At 37.5% G+C, this 20,356-nt stretch overlaps 1 protein-coding gene across 2 annotated transcripts in view; it reads left to right on the top strand.

Moving 5' to 3' along the window:
• Nucleotides 1–997: 997 nt before the first annotated feature.
• RFTN2 (raftlin family member 2) overlaps nt 998–20,356 on the top strand; it is a 65,822-nt gene continuing 46,463 nt past the window's right edge. The window contains exon 1 of one of the 2 annotated variants that reach the window (XM_086719218.1): nt 998–1,744. In XM_086719218.1, coding sequence (XP_086575344.1) covers nt 1,606–1,744 — 139 coding nt within the window. In that variant the 5' untranslated portion in view covers nt 998–1,605. The remainder of the gene's footprint in view (nt 1,745–20,356) is intronic. The other variant, XM_086719217.1, reaches the window with a different exon arrangement.

Genomic DNA, 20,356 nt, shown 5'->3' with positions numbered 1-20,356 from the left:
TTATAATGGAAGCACATTAACAAATTTATTTTGTGCTATTAGCCAAGCATAGTGTTAAGATATGAAATAAGATTATTCCACTCAACCTTCATAACAAGCCTGTGAAGTAAGCACTATTATTAACTGCATTTTGTTAGGGGAGGAAATTGAAACTTGAAGAGATCAAGTAACTTGCCAAGATCACGTCTGTAGTAGGCATTAGAAGCAGGATTTGAAGCCAAGCGGTCTGATTCCAGGGCTCACAGCTTTGGTGAGTGCACCATACTACCTGAGCTGTACATGGTAATATGCAGTGAACACTCATTACAATTGGTCCATTATAAATTGTTCCTGACTTCAGGTAAATGGCAATTTATAAGACTGAATAATCAAGTTGTCAGTTTTGTTGCTTTTTTTTTTTTTAATTAAGGATACTTTGGGACCTGTAAAAGTGTTAACAGTTCCTCTCAGAAGCCTGCTAATAGTGGAGTACTTTAAACTTTAAGGATACTATCCACATAAGAGAAATAAAATCTTATCATTAAAATATCTTTTTTTAATGTTTATTTATTTTTAAGAGAGAGAGAGAGAGAGAGAGAGAGAGAGAGCATAAGCAGGGGAGGGGCAGAGAGAGAGGGAGATATAGAATCCAAAGCAGGATCCAGGCTCTGAGCTGTCAGCACAGAGCCCAACATGGGGCTTGAACCCACAGAAGGAGAGATCATGACCTGAGCCAAAGTGGGACACTCAACCGTCTGAACCACCCAGGCGCCCCTAAAATATCTTAATTTTTTTTATATTTAGCAGTTTTAATTAGTATATGATTAGCATATGGAAAGAGTCTTCCTGTGGAAAGAAATCCACAGTGCTACCTAAAGACTCAAGTGTTTGTTTAAAAAAAAAAAAAAAAGCTTTACTTTTCTCCTTTTAGACTCCAGAAACAGTTTCCTCCTAAAGCTGACTTCCTTTCTGGAAATGATTTTTGTTTCCAACCATGTTGAGAATCCATTTTTTTTTTTTTCATTCCTTCTCTCTCTCTCTCATTCTTTCCTTCCTCCCTCCCTTCCTCCCTCCTTTTGCTTTTCTGGTAGTAGCAGAGAGGAAGGAGGGGGTGGGCACAGCAAAGAGGGAAAAAAGAAAACAGAAAAAGAATTGCATGCCACTATGCCTGAATATATCCTCTACTTGTAGATAATTCCATCCGAGTTGCACTTTTGCCTTTTTATTTCCGTTTTTGGACACCTCCTTTATCATCCAGCCAACTGGGACAGACAAAGCACTGTTGGTGCCCTGAGCGACAGAACTCTGGTAGGGGGCTGGCTGTAAATTGACGTGGCATGGAAATTCTCCGCTAAGTTGTAGCAGCTTGCATGTTTCTCCTAAGATCAAGCCCAGCCTCCCAGAGCTGTGGCTTAATCATCATGGGTTCAACGACTTTACAGAAAAATGGATAGAAAATGTCTTCAGCTCCTTTCTTTGGACTCAAATGTTTTCTTTTTGACTATCTATGGTTTAGCTGAAAAAATCAAAGCAGTTAAGTCTGTAACTTTCTTTTTGCAGCTTAAACAACAGAATTTGCTGCTCTCCCTCCCCTATCCTGCAATTTAATTCCTTACAGATTTTGCCATGGGGTGCGGACTTAGAAAGCTAGAAGACCCTGATGATAGCAGCCCTGGAAAAATATTTTCTACCCTGAAGAGACCGCAAGTGGAAACAAAGACAGAATTTGCTTACGAATATGTATTGCTGGATTTCACTTTACAAGGTAATTTTTGCTTCTATTTTATTTGTTAAATGAAATCTCTCAAAGAGAAGGCACCAGTTTTTTTAAGTGTTGCTTGTGAATTTTTAAACTATTCTTCACAGATTGTGTAAATCTAACAATAATGCTTTGTTTCTTAATTATATTTTGAAAGGTTTTTGTTTCGTTTGCTTCATTTTTTTATAATATGGCTCATATATACTTTATAAAATTAGAAAAACTGCTTGGAATTATTTTTCATTTTTAAATCAAATGCTTATTTGTAGAAGGATAGATAAAAATGTTTGATTTCTCAACCTAATAGCTATAGCCTTAATGACAGTTGGGTCTTGAAAAAGATCTTAAAGTCACAAGAAGGTAGCCTGTAGAGAATATGATTTGCATGGTGTGAAAGAGTATTTGCTAAGATAATTCTGAGGTTTCCAACTATGTAAAATTTTGTGATTGTAATAGTCATTTGATATTTTTAACCAAGCTAAACTTGAAGTTTGAAAATACAGTAAAAAAGAAAAAAAAAAAAAAGATAGTCTTTCTGTAAGACATTTCCTTTGCTTGGTGCCCTGTCCCTAACAGAGAAACTCCCTGTTCCAGAAAGTTGGAAACACAAATAAACAAGCCCAGATGGCAGCCCTGTGGAAAGAACAGAGGCAGCTCAAACTCACAAATACTTTGCCTCACTTCTTTTGGAACTTCAGGGTGTACAACTGCATGGATAAAACTGAGTTTTTAAAAACCAGAGCAATATCTTTAACTATGGGGTACTGAAAATGAAATTTCGAATGTCTTGCTTGCTGTTAGAATTTCCAGATATCAGTATTTTAAGTTCTTATTACAAAGTTACACTTTTAATTCTAATAAGCCACACATTTTATCAGTGAATAGAAAGTTTATACTAAATATATGATCATGTTGGGTATTAAATTCTTTTCAACTTAAACACAAATTCCCCATTTTTTGGTTTCCTCTGTGAACAGTGCATCTTTGTGCGAGAAGCAAGAGCAGCCCATTTTTCTTTGTCAAAAATTAAGCTAGCCAGCAAGCAAACTCCCTTCCAGGGACGTACACAAAATCCTAACATATACTTTCAATATATTCACATTTCTATTTTTATCTAAGGCTAAGGCTACCAAAGGTGAAAATGTCAATATTCTTAATTTTCTTTTTAATTATGAAAGTTAAAAGTGGATTAAGATAATAGTGATAATCAGAGAACTAACCAATCATGTGAATTTTTTTCTATACTTTTTCAAAAACCATCATTTGAGAAAATATTTCTGATGTGGTGCTGTGTTTTCTGCATTGATTGTTCTTGTCAATTATTTTTAGGACTAGTTTCTGTCAATCCATAGGATACAAACACACACTCTCCTTAACCTTAAAACCTTGTCTACTCATAAACTTTAGGCCAGAGCCATTTTGATCCGCACTTTAAGATTTGCTGCACAATCCACCATGGGATCATAAGGCTTAAAGTAACTGGAAATTTTTTTTTCTGATTTATTTCCTTTTAACAATGTTAGCAGTCTCAAACAAATATGCATACATGCAGTCATGCTTGAATCAGAAACATCTACAGCTTTTGTCAGAAGTGATTTTGGTTTTGTTATCAGAAGCACTTCTCTCCATGAAAGTAGTATAATTACTACCTCTACTCTAGGTGTTTGGAGGAGGTAATAGTGTTACACTATGAAGTGTAAGTATGGGCACAGATTACAAATGCTAGCACAGAAAGCAGGCACATATTTTAAAGTTGCATCTGGTTCCTATTTGGATGAGGCGCCTAGTCTCCTGGTGCCCCTTTCTGTCCAATTCTTCCACATTTTTTGTTGTGTTTTGTTTTGTTTTTGTCTTTGCCTTTGCGTCAGAAGCCAAGACTCTGTATCACCCCAAGTGCACAAACCACCTTTCTTTATTCTGTTGTTTCTGACGTCCACCTGCCACTCCAGTGTACAGAGGAGTGAGTCGGGGTGGGGGTGAGGGGGTGGTGGTAGTTAAAACATGCCAGTCTTCTATTTAACACTGGCAATTCTGTCCTGGGATTGCTGTAAGTACTGAATAGTGACACCTCCTATTTCTCAGAAGCCACTGTGAGCAACCGTTCAGGAAATAAAATGGTCTGGTGACAGCTGTGTGTGCTCATGATGAGCCTGTCTCTTACCTTGTTTTCCTCCGTTTTTTCCAAATAGAGGACATGAGACAGAGAGAAAGTCTCAGTGGGCAAAAGGAGACCCTTTGAAATTTCCAGTGCCTTGTGCTAGGATGGCTAATGATCCTGAACAACTTATTTATTTTCATTCTTTTATTTATTTATTCTCTTTCTTTTTCTGTTTCTTTCTTTTCTTCTTTCTTTCTTTCTTCCTTTCTTTCTTTCTTTTCTTCCTTCCTTCCTTCCTTCCTTCCTCCCTTCCTTTCTTTCTCTCTTTGCTTCCCTACACTTTGGGGGGGGGGGGGAGGCTGGCGGTGCAGGGGGACTTTGAGACATTATTTACATCTCTATGGGAGACATAATAGCATAGTCATGAAGAACATAAGACTCTGGAGTCAGAGTTCCTGGATTCTGAATCTAGGCTCTTTCACTCACTATGTCAGGTTTATAAATGTTGCTGTATCTTGGTTTCCCCATCTGAAAAATAAGGATTCTGATGGTACTTACATAATGGAGTTGTTTTGAGGATTAAGGAGGATAATACAAGATAATCCATTTAATAAAAGTTAACTATTATTATCCCTCCTGGCTTTGTGCCAGGTCTACCAACTGCACTAGTGAGATTTTGGTACAATTTTTGTTTTCTGTGAATGTGTATTTATGAGAGTGAGTGTGTATACGACTATGTTACAGAATTTCTTAATAGAATAGAATAGTTAAATTAACTCTGCAAAGTATCCAAAAGTGTTAGTTTCATCCTTAAATCCCAGAAAAGAATCTGAATAATAATAGCCTTAAGGATTTTTAAAGCACATAGAGCTTTATGATTAAAGGAGTTTTACTAAAACCCAATAGAAAGAAGGACAGATGGTAGCTTTGAATTTCTAGTAAAATTATGTAAAATATATTAAGGAAAATTTTTCTGGTCCCTAACTTGCTTCCTTATTATTAAAACAAGAAACTCTCATTGTCTTTTATCACTACTGTTAACAGCAATAAATACATAAGACATATGGATTTTTTAAAAGATACTGATAAGTACTAGAAATACAAAGAGGAATAAGACAGTTTCTGCCCTCAAGTATTTTATGTTCTAAATGGTCAAACTAGAAAAGACCCTAAACTCCTCAGGGTCAGGAACTATTTCTTACCCACCTTTGTATCCCCCTATCTAGTACAGTGTTTGGTCCGTGAACAATGGCCAATAAGCTTTGTTGAATTAATGAATGAAAAATTATAATACAAGATACAAGAGGTAAAATCAATTTTGAGTAGGATCAGTTAGAACTGGAATTAGGACTTTAACTGACCCTGAAGAAAAGTAGGGCTTAGATTATCAGAAAACAATTAAGAGGTTGAAGCATACTCAAAAGCTGTTGACTAGAGCAGTGAGCTAAGGGAGGTTTTGTTGGAGAAAAGGAGAGAATAAGGTTGGAAATAAGTGGAGTATGAAACACTCTGACCTGGCTAAGGAATGACTCCTTGATTCTATGGGAATTAAGCAGCTGTAAAGGCTTTTGAACGAGTAGTTGATAGGTACAGAGAAGTTTTTTTTAGAAGATTAATGTGAGATTGCAGTGCAGAGAGATGAGAATGAGGATATTTATTTAGAAGGCTGCTTGTAGTGGTCAAGGCTACCAGTGGACCATGAGGACCTGCATATTGGGGGACAGCAATAGGATAGAATGCAAGGGGCAAATATAACAGACATTATGAAGGAGGAACTTACTAGCGTGCGCTGGCTGGATTTGAAGGAACAGAAAGAATGAGGAATCCAAGATGCCTTCCCACTTCTGAGTAACTGTGTAACTGAGCCTGAGTAACTGTGGAAATAATGATGCCTCTTACCATGGAAGGGGCAGCCCAAAGAGAGTCAGTGTGTAAAACAGCAGTTCCATCACAGGCATGTTCCATTTGAGGGGGCAGTGGACATCCTGGTAGAGATTCTTACAGATACATAGCTGGAGATGATGATTTCCAGAAGGAACTGAAATAGTTAAAGTCTTAAAGACCATGAACGTGAGCAGAGTATAAGCATCTTGGGCTGAGTTGTCAGGCATATTTAGCCATATTGAAGACAATTTCAGTAAAAATGACTGAGAATGAAGACCGTCAGGACTATATACACCAGAGAACACAGGAAAGGGAGGGTTTCAAAAAGCAAGAAGTGGTCAGTAATTTCAAGTGGTAAAGAACTTGTAAGAAGAATGAAGATGCAGCACTGTAGAGCATTAGAGAATCAACCAGAAGTGAATAAAGGATCAGAAATGAGGGAAGGAAGGGGCACCTGGGTGGTTCAGTTGGTTGAGCTTTCAACGTCGGCTCAGGTCATGATCTCACAGTTTGTGAGTTCGAGCCCTATGTCAGGCTCTGTGCTGACAGCCTGGAGCCTGCTTCGGATTCTGTGTCTCCTTCTCTCTCTGACCCTGCCCCATTCATGCTCTGTCTCTCTCTGTCTCAAAAATAAATAAACATTTAAAAACAATTTTTTTTTAAAGAAATGAGGGAAGGAAGGAAGAGAGAAAGGAAGAGTGGGTCCCACTAAATTTTCTGTATCTGTCTGAATCTAATAAATTCCTGAGCATTTCCCAAACAGTCAAAAGATTTTCAAAGGTAAAGTGCTACATTAAAGGAACTTATAATAAAAGCGACTAAATTTAATCAGGCATCAACATAATCCCTGTTGTAGTGCCTAGCCCAAATTCCTACCAGGTGAATAAACCTATACAACGAGTTCTATTATGTTTGAAATGGTGAGATATTTTGGTCTAGAATAATAATAAAACCTCACAAATACCACTGGGGGAGAAAAATATCCCATTCTAGACTGAAAAAGAGGAGAATCTCTGATAATAGCAGAGGTGATCGACCTAAATATTGATGTTGAAAGAAAATACATATACATTGATATTGACAATCTAAATTATATTTTCTATCCTACATATACTTCTTATATGTGGCTGGACATGTACTCGTTAATTGAGCTAATATTTATTGAGTATCTACTGAGCTAAGAGCTAGGATATAAAGATAATAAAGCCTAGTCCCTGCTGTTATGAACCTGCACTCTAGTGAGCATCCTACTGAGGGACACTGATAAATAAACATTTAGTTATAATGTGTATGTACACTATACACTATGATACAGGCTATGCTAGAAGTTATGAGTTATGAGGGTTATAGGAGAAAAAGAAGAACACCTCTACCTGATTGATGGGATCCAGAAAGATTCCTTAAAAGAAGGGTCAACTCATCTGAGATGAAAAGAATGAGTGGGACTTAGACAAGGGTTTGTATCCAGAATATAGAAAATACAACTGCAAATTGATAAGGAAAAACCAACCAACTCAACAGGGAAATGCACAAGGAATTTGGACATGCAATTCACAAACTAGTTAATCCAATGACCATATCAAATAGACGTATGATGCTGTGCTCAACCTTATCAGTAACCAGGAAAATGCATGTTAAAACCACAGTGAGGGGCGCCTGGGTGGTTCAGTTGGTTAGGCGTCTGACTTCAGCTCAGGTCATGATCTCACAGTTGGTGGGTTCAAGCCCCGCATTGGGCTCTGTGTGTCTGATAGCTCAGAACCTGGATCCTGCTTAGGATTTTGTGTCTCCCTCTCTCTCTGCCCCTCCCCCACTTGTGCTCTGTTTCTCCAAAAATAAACAAGCAAACAAAAACCACACTGAGACGCTACTTCAAAACATCCAAAATGGCGTAAATTTTAAAAGACTGCTAGTATTATGTTTTAGTAAATTGGTACAACCATTTGGAAAAACAAATGCTTTGGCATTATCTAGTTAGCTAAAGATATACCTAATATAAATGTGTGCACGTGTGTACCATGAGGCGCATATAACAATGTTCATAAAAGTGTTATTTATATATTTTTTTAAGTTTTTATTTAAATTCTAGTTAGTTAAGATATAGTATAATGCTGGTTTCAGGAATCGAATTTAGTGATTCATCACTTACATATAACACCTAGAGCTAATCATAACAAGTGTCCTTTTTCTCTCTCTCTCAAAAATAAATAAACATTAAAAAAAATTTTTTTAAAGGGGGGCGCCTGGGTGGCTCAGTGGGTTAAGCGTCCAACGTCAACTCAGGTCATGATCTCACGGTTTGTGAGTTCGAGCCCCACATTGGGCTCTGTGCTGACAGCTCAGAGCCTGGAGCCTGCTTCGGATTCTGTATCTCCCTCTCTCTCTGCTCCTCCCCCGCTCACACTCTGTCTCTCTCTCTCTCTCAAAAATATATAAACATTAAAAAATTTTTTAATAAAAAAAAGTGCCCTTTTTAATACCCATCACTTATTTGACCCATCCCCCACCCACCTCCCCTCTGGTAGCCATCAGTTTATTCTCTATAGTTAAGAGTCTCTTTTTTTGCCCTCCTCTTTTTTCCCCCGTATGTTCATCTGTTTTTTTTTTTCCTAAAGTTCCACATAGGAGTGAAATTATATGGTATTTGTCTTTCTCTGACTAACTTATTTCATTTAGCATAATGCACTCTAGCTCCATCCAGGTCAACGCAAATGGCAGGGTTTCATTTTTTGTAGTTGAGTAATATTCCATTATATATATATATATATATATATATATATATATATATACACACACACACACACACACACACACACACACAACATCTTTTTTACCCATTCATCAATTGATAGACATTTGAGCTCTTCCATAATTTGGCTATTGTTGATAATGCTGTTATAAACATTGGGGTGCATGTGCCCCCTCAAATCAGTATTTTATATCCTTTAGGTAAGTATCTAGTAGTTCAATTGCTGGATCGAAGGGTTGTTCTATTTTTAACTTTTTGAGGACCCTCCATATCCAGAGTGGTTGCACCAGTTTGCATTCCCACCAACAGTATAAGAGGGCTCTCCTTTCTCCACATTCTCACCAACATCTGTCATTTCCTGTGTTGTTAATTTTGGCCATTCTGACAGGTGTGAGGTGGTATCTCATCATGTTTGATTTGTACTTCCCTGATGATCAGTGATGTTGAGCATCTTTTCATGTGTCTGTTAGCCATCTGGATGTCTTCTTTGGAAAAATGTTCATGTCTTCTGCTTATTTCTTAACTGGATTATTTATTTTTTGGTTGTTGAGTTTGATAAGTTCTTTATAGATCTTAATAACCCAAAAGTATGAACAACACAGAAATCCAAGAACAAGAGACTAGAAAAATAAATTGTGGTACACTTGCACAATGGAACACTATACTGCAAAAGTCAGCAAACTTTTTCTGTAAGGGACCAGATAGCAAATATTTTAGGCTTTACAAGCCGTGTGGTCTCCATCATAATTACTCCGCTCTGCCATTGTAGTACCAACTTACCATTCATTATAAAATAGGCCATAGGCAGTACTTTGCCAACTATACTTCGATGAAAATGAATGCACTACAACTACACAAGCTACACAAGGTGAATCTCACAGGCATAATGTTGAATGAAAGAAGGCAGACACAGGGGGTGCCTGGTTGGCTCAGTCAGTAGAGCATATGACTCTTGATCCTGGGGTTGTGAGTTTGAGCCCCATATTGGGTGTAGAGATTACTTTAAAGAAAATAAAAATAAAAACTAAAAAAGAAGACAGACACAAAAGTATATGCCTTATGATTCCATTTATATAAAACTTGAAAAACTGGCAAAATTGAACTATAGTGTTTAAGGCTGCATTCTTGGATAGTAAACTAAAAGAAGAGAAAGGAAATGATGACCGTAAAACTCAAGGTGGTACAGAAGGGAGAGGGAGATTGTGATTGGAAAAGGCAAAATGGGAGACTTCTGGAATGCCCGCCATTGTCTGATTTTTGAACGGATGATGGTTACCCAAGTGTTGATAGTGTTATGTTTTGCTTTGTTTTGTTTGTATGTTGTAGTTCAACCCCTACCCCCAAATTTTTAAAAGATGAAAAAAAAAGACTAAGTAGGGGGCGCCTGGGTGGCTCAGTCAGTTGGATGTCAGACTCAGAATTCCGCTTAGGTCATGATCTCACAGTTCATGGGATCAAACCCCTCGTCAGGCTCTGCACTGACATTGTGGAACCTGCTTGAGTTCGTGATTGGGCTTCTTTTAAAAAAGAAAACTAAGTAGAAAGTGTGGGTAAGGCAAACAAGGCTGAAAGACAAGACATACAGACTTGGAAATGAGAGAAAATTGCATGGTCTGTCTGAGACCCACTAATAAAACAGAACGGATAGAGAGTAGCACATGACGCAGGCAGCAATGAAATTAAGGCTGCAGGAGTGTGAAATGGTCATAATTTGATCTTTCATATATCTGCCTATAATAATGAACCATGTAGTTCAGTAGAATTTTGCCATATTTAAAAGTAGTTATATTACCTCAATTAAGAGTGACTACCAAAATGGAATCTTTCATTGAAAACATAAAAGCTTACATAATTTGGATATTGTTCATCTAGCAGTTCATATTTCTAAATAATTTTAAGCATGTTGATAATTAAACCAAATATCCCTTTAATATCCATACATTAAATTGCTTAACAATTTATTAGAGTTCAAAAACTTTAGCCTAGCTCATGTCTGAATTTTCACAAATTCTGTATTAACATGATCCAAATCAATGAAGTTTTACTTTCCTATAGGCACCAGAGTATATAGCTGTGGAGTCATTCTGTCTGGTTTGATCACAGCCTACCCACTTACTAGCAGTTTGGGCAAGTTACCAAATTTCTCTCTTCCTGAGTTTCCTCATCTGAGAATAATGATAATATCTACCTTATGAAGTTTTTGTAAGGGTTACTCAAGATTAGGCATGTAAAGCATTTCACATAAGTGCCTGGCACAAAATATGCACTTGGTATATGTTACTTATTAATTTTTACTATAATTGCTAGATATCTATGGAGATTGACAGTCTTATTGCCTTTTGAAAATATGATAAAATTACTGCCAGTGTTTGTACATTGTATGTTTATCTGAGGAAACAATGTTTCATAAATATTTCAAAAACACATACCAATCTTCAGAAGTAAATTGGTGGAAAGAACATACACGTCTTGGACAGTTTTCATAGAGTTACATCATCAGAGCAAAGCTTTCAACATTGAGCAATTTCATAGCTTTATACTGGATGGTGAATTTTTCTATTTTTAAAATTTGATCTTTGTCTATGAAGCTTTTAAGCAAATGAGTGTAAAAAAGTCTATTAATGGGGCACCTGGGTGGCTCAGTCAGTTAAGCGTCCAACTTTGTCTCAGGTCATGATCTCACGGTTTCTAAGTTCGAGCCCCGCATCAGGCTCTGTGTTGACAGCTCAGAGCCTGGAACCTGCTTCGGATTCTGTGTCTCCCTCTCTCTCTGCCCCTCCCCCACTCGTGCTCTGTCTCCCTCTCTCTCTCAAAAATAAACATTAAAAGAATTATTTTTTTAAAAGTCTATTAACATTTTATTTTTTAAAACTATAAGTGATAGAATGTTGCTTGACCTTCAGTGTGTTTCAGTTTTAATTATAAAAATCCACTTTGCATTGGTATATAGTTTTCAAAGCAATTACAAACACTTTCATCAGTTATTCACAATAGTCTTGTAAGGTATAATAAATCATTTACAAATTATGTAGCATCAATTTAACAGTAATCAACCACACCCAATAATGCTATGAACAGCACCATTTGCTCCTTCTCCCAAAGAGCTGAAAAAGAATTGATGGTGGCCTGGGAGCTAGGAAGAACAAGATGGATGGCTTGCAGCTGCTGCTAACCACCTGTGCTATTCAAATTCTAGCCAAAACTACCACCACCTCCCCCTGAATTTCCTGGTTTAAAAAGTAATAGAGCCATGGGATATCTGGCTGGCTCAGTCAGTAGAGCATGTGACTCCTCATCTTGGGGTTGTGAGTTCGAGCCCCATGTTAGGTATAGAGGTTACTTAAAAATAAAATATTTTTTTAAAAAAAGTAATTGAACCTCTGATATTACTGCCCCAGTATAAAGACATCAAATCAAAGTCTTGGCCTCAAACATCAAACCTGTTGCGGAAATTTGATTACTCACTCTGGTGAGTACTGATGAAAATTCCTCACTCTGTGTGCCTAGCTCTCCCCTTCCTCACATGTCTCGACTGAATCAGGCTTCTAGTCTCCTTTCAGCACAGCTTAAAACATTAGTAAGAATTGAGGGAATTACATGAAGGGAAGTTCTCAAAAAAATTCCCAGATTTATTTTTCCTCTTTTTGCTCCTGGGTATGATGCTGGCATGTTTAAAGCACGTCTCTATGTCAGATGAGAACAGTTTGTTAAAAAGAGTGAACTCCAGCCTTTCTATCACCATTCTTCTCCTCTTCCCACTAATGAGGAAGAATCAGATCGTTCTTCTGTGTCCTAGGAGGCTGAACACTGTCTAACATGATCTAGGTGGCCTGGCCTGGACCTGAGCAGGCTCCAGTCTGCAGAGTCCCTGGGGTGACCCAGAGCAGAAGTTGCAAGCTAAGGAGACATGGGCCATATTCAGCCCTCAGACAGGTTTCACTTGGTGTGTACAGTGTTAAAATATGAATTAACTGTCGCTTTTTTTTTAATTGGCAAATATTACATAAGAATCTGGATTTGAGGGTCTTCTTAAAAATTAGAAGATCCAATAACAGCCGGGCTCGTCTGCCCATATGGCAGCCCTCAGCCAGGGCTACTGCTGTCTTTGGATGAAGTTCTGAGTTTTTTCCAGGTCCCACAGCCTCCTCCAGAACAGCTCCTTTCTTTGTTTTATCAGCCTAGAGCCTTCAGGCATTTGAGTCCAAAACTCAGTGTAATAGGTCAGTGAGTTAGGAACCCCTGATATGGAGTGTGAGCTAGGGATGCCTAATCCACAGGGTGAGTTACGGACATGAGATCTAGAGCATGTGTTAGGGCCTCTGATCCAGAGTGTGAGTTAGGGACCTCTAGAATTCTACAGGATGGGAGCAGGCCATGTGCTTGGAATAAACCCAAATCTCTAAAACAATCTTTCGGGAGCTTTTTAAAACCAACAATGACGTATCTCTGAAGGCAACTTCATTTGAAGCTCTCTTTTCTGACTGGATCACCAATAGGCACACCTATGAGGGTTTACTTTGTGCTAGGCACTGGGCTCCTGTTTTACAGTTACTATTGAGCAACTCTATGGAGTTACTACTATTATTTATCCTTGTCTCAGAAAGACAAAGTAACTTGTTTCAGATCTAGTAAATGGTATAACCTTGACTTGAACCCAGGTGATTTGCTTCCAAAGCCTAATGCTCTTAGTAAGGATACTGCATTTCCTCTCTTTGCAGAGGAGAGGAGTTTATTTAACAAAGCAACCAACAGTTATATAGCACATACTGCATGCCAGATACTTTCTAGGAACAAACATTACCTTATTTCATCCTTCTGACAATCCTATAGGGTGGATCCTATTATTACTCTCACTTTGCAAATAAGGAAACTAAGGAACATGGGTGCAAAGTACCTAGTAAATGGCAGACCTGGGATTTGCACCCAGGTTCTAGAGTCTGTTTTCTAAACTGATGTTCCATGAGCACCCTGAAGCTCTGTTAATTAAATATGTTAATGTTACACCTAATTTTTCATTTGTTGATCCTTTAATAAATATTTTTAAGCACTTACCATAATTGTTATGTCTCTAATGAGTACTATTTATCAAAAGACACAGACCTTCAGATAGAAGAATGTACACACTTGAGACAGTTGAATAATTAATGTAAGGCACTGAGCCCAAAACAAACATGATCTTCACATAAACTTATGTTAAAATATATTTATACAATTTTTTTCCCTCCCTAACTTTTCTAGATTTCTCAGTTTGTGATTCCTCCCAAAACTACTGTGTGTGTGTGTTTAATGCATTAAACGCTTTGAGACGCAAGACCTTACTTTAGTGAGAGTGCAAGAGGGTGTGGAGTTGACCTGGAAACCCGGATTTATTCCATTGACATCACCAGAGAATGAGGTGTTCCTTAGAAATACATTCTCCACCTGAACAGGAACCCCCTTAAGCACCAATGTTAGTCTGTCATAGCTATCTTCTTGGCGATTGTTTTTAATATGTTACATAACTCTGCCTTTGAAAACCATGTTCTGAAACAAGAGAATGGAGGGAATGAGTTCATTATAATAATCAATTTGGGACAGTGAAGTGTAGAAAGCCTGTTAAGTGACCCCAAACTGTATGTAAAGTTTTAATAGTTCTTTTATCTAGTTTTGTAATTCATTTTATTCCCTCTGATGTCCTCTGTCTCCTTGCTACTATTGTTATGTCCTTGCTCTTTCTTAGTGGCTCTCCAAGCCTCTACAAAATCACTTGGCACTGGATATGAGATGCTTTCAAGTTGTGCATACAGGCACAGAATTAAATAACATTGAGTCTCAGAACGTTGTGCTCTTTTCAATCCTTTTTAAGCCTTCCAATCATCTTGGAGTTAATATATCTTTAACACATCTCTAATGGCTAATTTTACTTTTCAACAAAGAGAGAATAGAGCTGTGGCTCAGAATCTTTGGTAGATAACAGTATCAAGCTAGAATATAATGTGTTTTTGCTGTATTTATTTGTATGACAACTTTCTGCTCATGGTAAGTAATTCTGCTTTTACAGTCCTATGAGAAATATAAATTCCTTTTGAAATTAGTTTAAGTTTAAATATTTTTTAATGTTTATTTATTTTTGAGAGAGGGGGAAGGCGGGGGGGGGCAGATATAGAGGGGGACAGAGGATCCAAAGCAGGCTCTGCACTGACAGCAGCGAGCCTGGTGTGGGACTCAAACTCGCGAACTGTGAGATCAGGACCTGAGCCGAAGTCGGATGCTCAACTGACAGAGCCACCCATGAAACGCCTGAAATAAGTTTAAGATTAAAATGAAAATTCAAAGAGGAACTGTAATGATATGGAAGTACAGATGGTACTCAGATAAGACAAAAACTGAAAGTGTGCTCAATGACTTAAGTTTGGGATATGCTACCCCAGTCCAATATACACATGGTAGTGAGGGGAGCTGAAGGGAGCTCCATGCCTCTCATGAAAAAGTGGATGCTTTGTGAGAACTTTTTTGGTAAGCTGAGGGTTTATTTGAGTACTAGATTTTTGAGGCTGCTGGCAGTCTGTTTTCCAGTTACATGGAGCAAAAGTCTCTTACCTCTAATTTTTTGCCATATGTCTTTACCATACATAGATTTAAACAACTGAGCATGTCAGAGTCCTATTTTTCTTCCCTGCCAGCTGCAGTTTGGGTGAATACTCCTCTGTGTACCTGTCTCCTCCACTGTTCAGTCAGTGTCAAACCTGCCAGCTTCTTTGTGCGATAGCCCTTGACATATATCCAGATGGTATCCTGTCCCTCACTTATTTAGCACATAGTTGAAGAACACCTGTAAGGGTCTTCAGACCCCTTGCTATCCTGAGCACTTTTTTTGAACATAATCCAGCTTCAAACTGTCTGTCTCTAATTTGGCCCTTAAACTGAACACAATCCAATTATTAATTCAACAAATATTAACTAACTATTGATGTGGTAGGTGCTGTTCTAGGTATAAAGAAATAGAGGTGAACAAAATGTGAATATCCCCACCTTCATGAAGCTTTCATTTTGGTGAGGGAGGCAGATATTAAATAAGATAATTAGGTGAATATACTAGTATATTCTGATTATTATTTAGGTGGTGATAAATATGAAAGGGAAGGAAAATAAACAGGAAGTATACCAATGGTGGTCTGCTCAGCACAGAATTCAGTGAGCCAGTTTGGAAACCGTTTTCTTTCAGATGACTATGATCACATTAGGTTAACTACTAACTTATAATTAATTTGTGGGCAGCTAAAGTCTCTAGGGTTTCCTCCTTCCCCCACCAAATGAACATGTGTTAAATCAGATTTCTCTCATTCTGTGTTTTGAACTATGAAAAGAACTAAGAATTTATCCCTGTTCAAATTTGGGTGGGTGGGGGGTGGGAACATATATACTACCAAACAAAGAGTTCTTCAAATCCTCGTTCTCTTTTTTTTATGTTTATTTTTTAATTTATTTTATTTTTTATTTGAGAAAGAGTGAGTGTACAAGTGGGAGAGGAGGGCAGAGGGAGAGAGAGAAAGAATCTCAAGCAGGCTCCACACTCAGTGCATAGCCCAACACGGGCTTAATCCCATGACCCTGGGATCATGACCTAAGCCAAAATCAAGAGTCAGGCTCTCAACTGACTGAACCACCCAGGTGCCCCAAATCCTCATTCTCTTAGCCAATGTATTTGCAACCACTTCTTTGCTATATAATTATCATTCTTCATTGACTCCAAAACATTGTTGGTTGTAAAACACACCATTACTTTATGTACTGCTAAGAGAGAAAAAAATCACAAATTAAACTATGACTTACTACTTTCTCACTTGGTAATTTAATTCTTACCAATGGTAAAAGCTCTTTGAGACATTTTTAAACGTCAATTATTCCTTCTATCTCTCCTCCATACATAAAAAAGGAACACTAAGTGCAATAAAAATATTCCTAAAACTTGTTTACACTCAGGCCTCAATTCTTCTAAATCACTTTCAGATTCAGACCCCTTGTGTCCCCTTTTTTCCACATAACTTTTTCCTCTGGGATGTCAGGAGTATTGGAAATGCCACATTTCTTAAAAGAGTCTTGGGCTTTTCTCTGAAGTACCTGACACCCATTCTGAGATTGGGGCTCTCTTGATATTGCCAGAGGTTAACAATGGCAAGTTTTCAGGCAACAACCAGGAAACCAGAACTCACAGTTATAATTCAAGTGATCCTTGAATGGTTTGTTGACTGAAACCTCAAGCACTCTCTCTAGTCATGCCATATGGAAAAACAACCAACTTCACACAGCTTGTGATACCCACTATAATTACACCTGGCCAGTGGTAGTGGTTAAAATGCCAGGAGAGATTTCCAAGCCAACACACATCCCTCATTCTTATATTGAATTGTATAATTTACAAAGACACGCTTTCATACGATGAAATGCTCATCTCCACTCATATATTATTTTAAGTTATAAACTACAATCTACATTCTTTTGTGTTTCGCTTTTGTCAGGTAAATAGTATTTTTTCAATAAACTTTAAAATTTCTTATACTTTCATGATTTTTATGTATTCATTTTATAACTTACCTTACCTAAAATAATTATGTAAAGCCAATGTGAAAGTATCATAGTTTTTCATTTTTCTGGCATCATTTTGAGAAAGAAGGCATAGCATACCTTTTTAAACCAATAATCTAGGGGCGCCTGGGTGGCTCAGTCGGTTAAGTGTCCGACTTCAGCTCAGGTCATGATCTTGCGGTTCGTGAGTTCAAGCCCCGTCAGGCTCTGTGATGATGGCTCAGAGCCTGGAGCCTGTTTCAGATTCTGGGTCTCCCTCTCTCTCTGACCCTCCCCCGTTCGTGCTCTGTCTCTCTCTGTCTCAAAAATAAATAAATGTTAAAAAAAAAATGTAAACCAATAATCTAGTGCTATTGTACTTTTCAAAAAAAAGTCTTTAAAGATTAGCCTAAGCTATCAAATTCCTAGAAGAAAACATAGGGTAGAACTTTCATTACATTGGATTTGGCAAAGATTTTTTGGATATGACACAAAAAGCAAAGGCAACTAAAGCAAAAATAGGTAATGTGACTACATCAAACCTAAAAACTTCTGTGTATCAAAGGACACAACAGAGCGAAAAGTCAACCTATGAAATGGAAGTAAATATTATATCCAGAATATATAAAGAACTCTTATTGAGAACAAAAATAACCCAATTTAAAAATGGGCAAAGGACTTGAAAAGGCATTTCTCCAAAAATGATACACAAATGGCCAATGAGCATATGATGTTCAACATCACTAATGGGGAAATACAAATCAAAACCACAATGAAATATCATACCCATTAGGATGGCTACTATTTAAAAAAAAAAAGAATAGAAAACAAGTGTTGGCAAGGATGTAGAGAAATTAGAAAACTTGTACACTGTTTATGGGGCTGTAAAATGGTGCATCCACTATAGAAACCAATATGGCCATTCCTCAAATACTTAAAAATAGAATTACCAGGGGCACCTGGGTGGCTCAGTCCATTAAGCATCTGGCTCTTGATTTTGACTCAGGTCATGATCTCACAGTTCGTGTGATAGAGACCTACGTCAGGCTCTGTGCTGACAGCGCAGAGCCCACTTGGAATTCTCTCTCTTCCCCTCTCTCTACCCCTCCCTGTTCACATGTGCGCTCTCTCTCAAAATGAATAAACATTTTTAAAAAATAGAATTACCATATAATTCAGCAATCACACTTCTGGGTATACATCCAAAAGCATTGAAAGCAGTATCTCATACAGATATTAGCGTGTCCACGTTCATAGCAGTACTATTCACAATAACCAAGAAGTGGAACCAACTCAAATATCCATTGATGGATGAATGGATAAACAAAATATGGTATATATATACAATGGAATCTTATTCAGTCTTAAAAAGGAAATCCTGTCATATGCTACAACATGGATGAACCGTGAGGATATTGTATTAAGTGAAATAAGCCAGTCACAAAAAGACAAATAAATAGAGTTGACCCAACAAGAAGGGTTTGAACTGCACAGGTTCACTTACACACAGATTTTTTTAGATAAATACAGTATAGTACTCTAAATTTATTTCTCTTCCTTATGATTTTCTTCATAACATTTTCTTTTTCCTAGCTTACTTTATTATAAGAATACAGTATATAATATATATATGTATATATATATATATATGCGTTAATTGACTGTTTATGTTATTGGTGAGGCTTCCAGTTAACGGTAGGCTATTAGTAATTAAGTTTTTAGGGAGTCAAAAGTTATATGTAGATTTTTGACCATGGGAGTTGGTGCCACAACCCCCATGTTGCTCAAGGGTCAACCGTAATGTATGATTTTACTTGTATGAAGCATCTAAAGTAGTCAACCTCTTCCCAATCCTCAGTTCTTGATTTCTGGGGTTTCCTTCCAAGCAATGGTATGAGAGTAGACTTAGGTAAGACAACGTTGGACCAAACAGTGACTCCAGCCAAGTCAGCAAGGGAAGCAAGCCCAGCGGGATCCTGAAGCTCTCCAAGCCTACAATCTCATTCTTTGTATGTGATAAGGTCTCCCAAATTTCTCTCCAGATTTCACCCCAAGGTGGAGCTAATTACATCCAGTGTAGTTCCACTTCTCATTACTTTTTACCTCATTTTCTTTGTCATTTTCTCATTGCACTATGATTAATTTAAGGAACCTAAAATGGGGCCCGAAGCTAGAACATTCAGAAGTGAATATGACATTTAACTCTACCTGGTTGGATTCTCACTAGGTTCTTGACCACCTTCACTTTTATAATCAAAAGAGTAACAGTTTTGCAACACTTTTTGTGTGTTCTTTCCCTGTTGTGTCTCTCTCCAACAAGTCCTAGATAATGTGTACATTTGTTCCTGAATTTACCAGCTAACCTTGATGGCTTTCCCTCCTTTATGCAATAATTTTACTTCATAGTTCCCCTAATGAACAGTATTTCCAACTTAACATAATAATAACCTAAGGAAAATGCTAGGCATAGAAAGAAAAATAAGGTAAGTTCTTTGCCGTTAAGGAATTCTTAGTCTAACAGCAGAGTTGCATATAAACAAGCAACTATAATAAAGTCTGAAAAGGAACTAGTAGAATGCACACACAGAGGAAGAAGTGATTAACCAGTCTCAGGGAGCAGGAAAGGAAGTGAAGGCCTGGTGGCATGAAATAGCATGTGAGGTTCAGGAACTGCAGTAGTACAGGCCTGCCAAAGCAAGACCTACAAGAAAACAGATGACAACAGTGAAAGCTGAATAAGTAGAAAGAGGCCAGACTATGAAGATTCTTCAGTATCATGCTAAGTAAGGCATTTCCACTTCCTATAATAAACAACAAGATCCATTAAAAAGGCCTCATTTTGAAAAAATTTTGTGGAATTAGTATATAATCCTAAAAATAGGTTTGGGTTATGTATGTATCATTCCTTAGTCTTAACAGTTTATTGTGTTTTTTAGTTTTTCAGTTTCTTTGTTTGGGAATAGGATTGGTAGTTAAAATACTGAAAAAGTAAAACCAAATGAAAAATGGAGTGATTGCCACACAACCATGCAGCACAGGGCCATTGGACGATGAAACCCAGCTGTTTCCTTCCAAGTCCAGGATCATTCTCTTTGGTATTTCTCCCTATACATAATGATGAAGAAAATACACTGTAAATAAATTAGTGTAAATCCAAAAGAGAAAGAGACTTTGAGGAAATGGATTTGTCTTAATTTATATAACTTTTCTATTGAGGGTTTTGTTTTCTTTTGAGACATTGGCATGAATACCCAGTGTTGGTGGATTTTTGTTCCATCATGTGGATACTAATGTAAGAGGAGGCGGGGATTTCCTCTGACCCTTCTTCCTTGTCTGCTTCTTA

This window comes from Puma concolor, chromosome C1 (assembly GCF_028749965.1).
Source record: "Puma concolor isolate L17-30 chromosome C1, mPumCon1.1.hap2, whole genome shotgun sequence".
In the NCBI taxonomy this organism is placed as follows: domain Eukaryota; kingdom Metazoa; phylum Chordata; class Mammalia; order Carnivora; family Felidae; genus Puma; species Puma concolor.
Note: the sequence above shows the minus strand (reverse complement) of the source record. Positions and strands in the feature narration are given on the sequence as shown.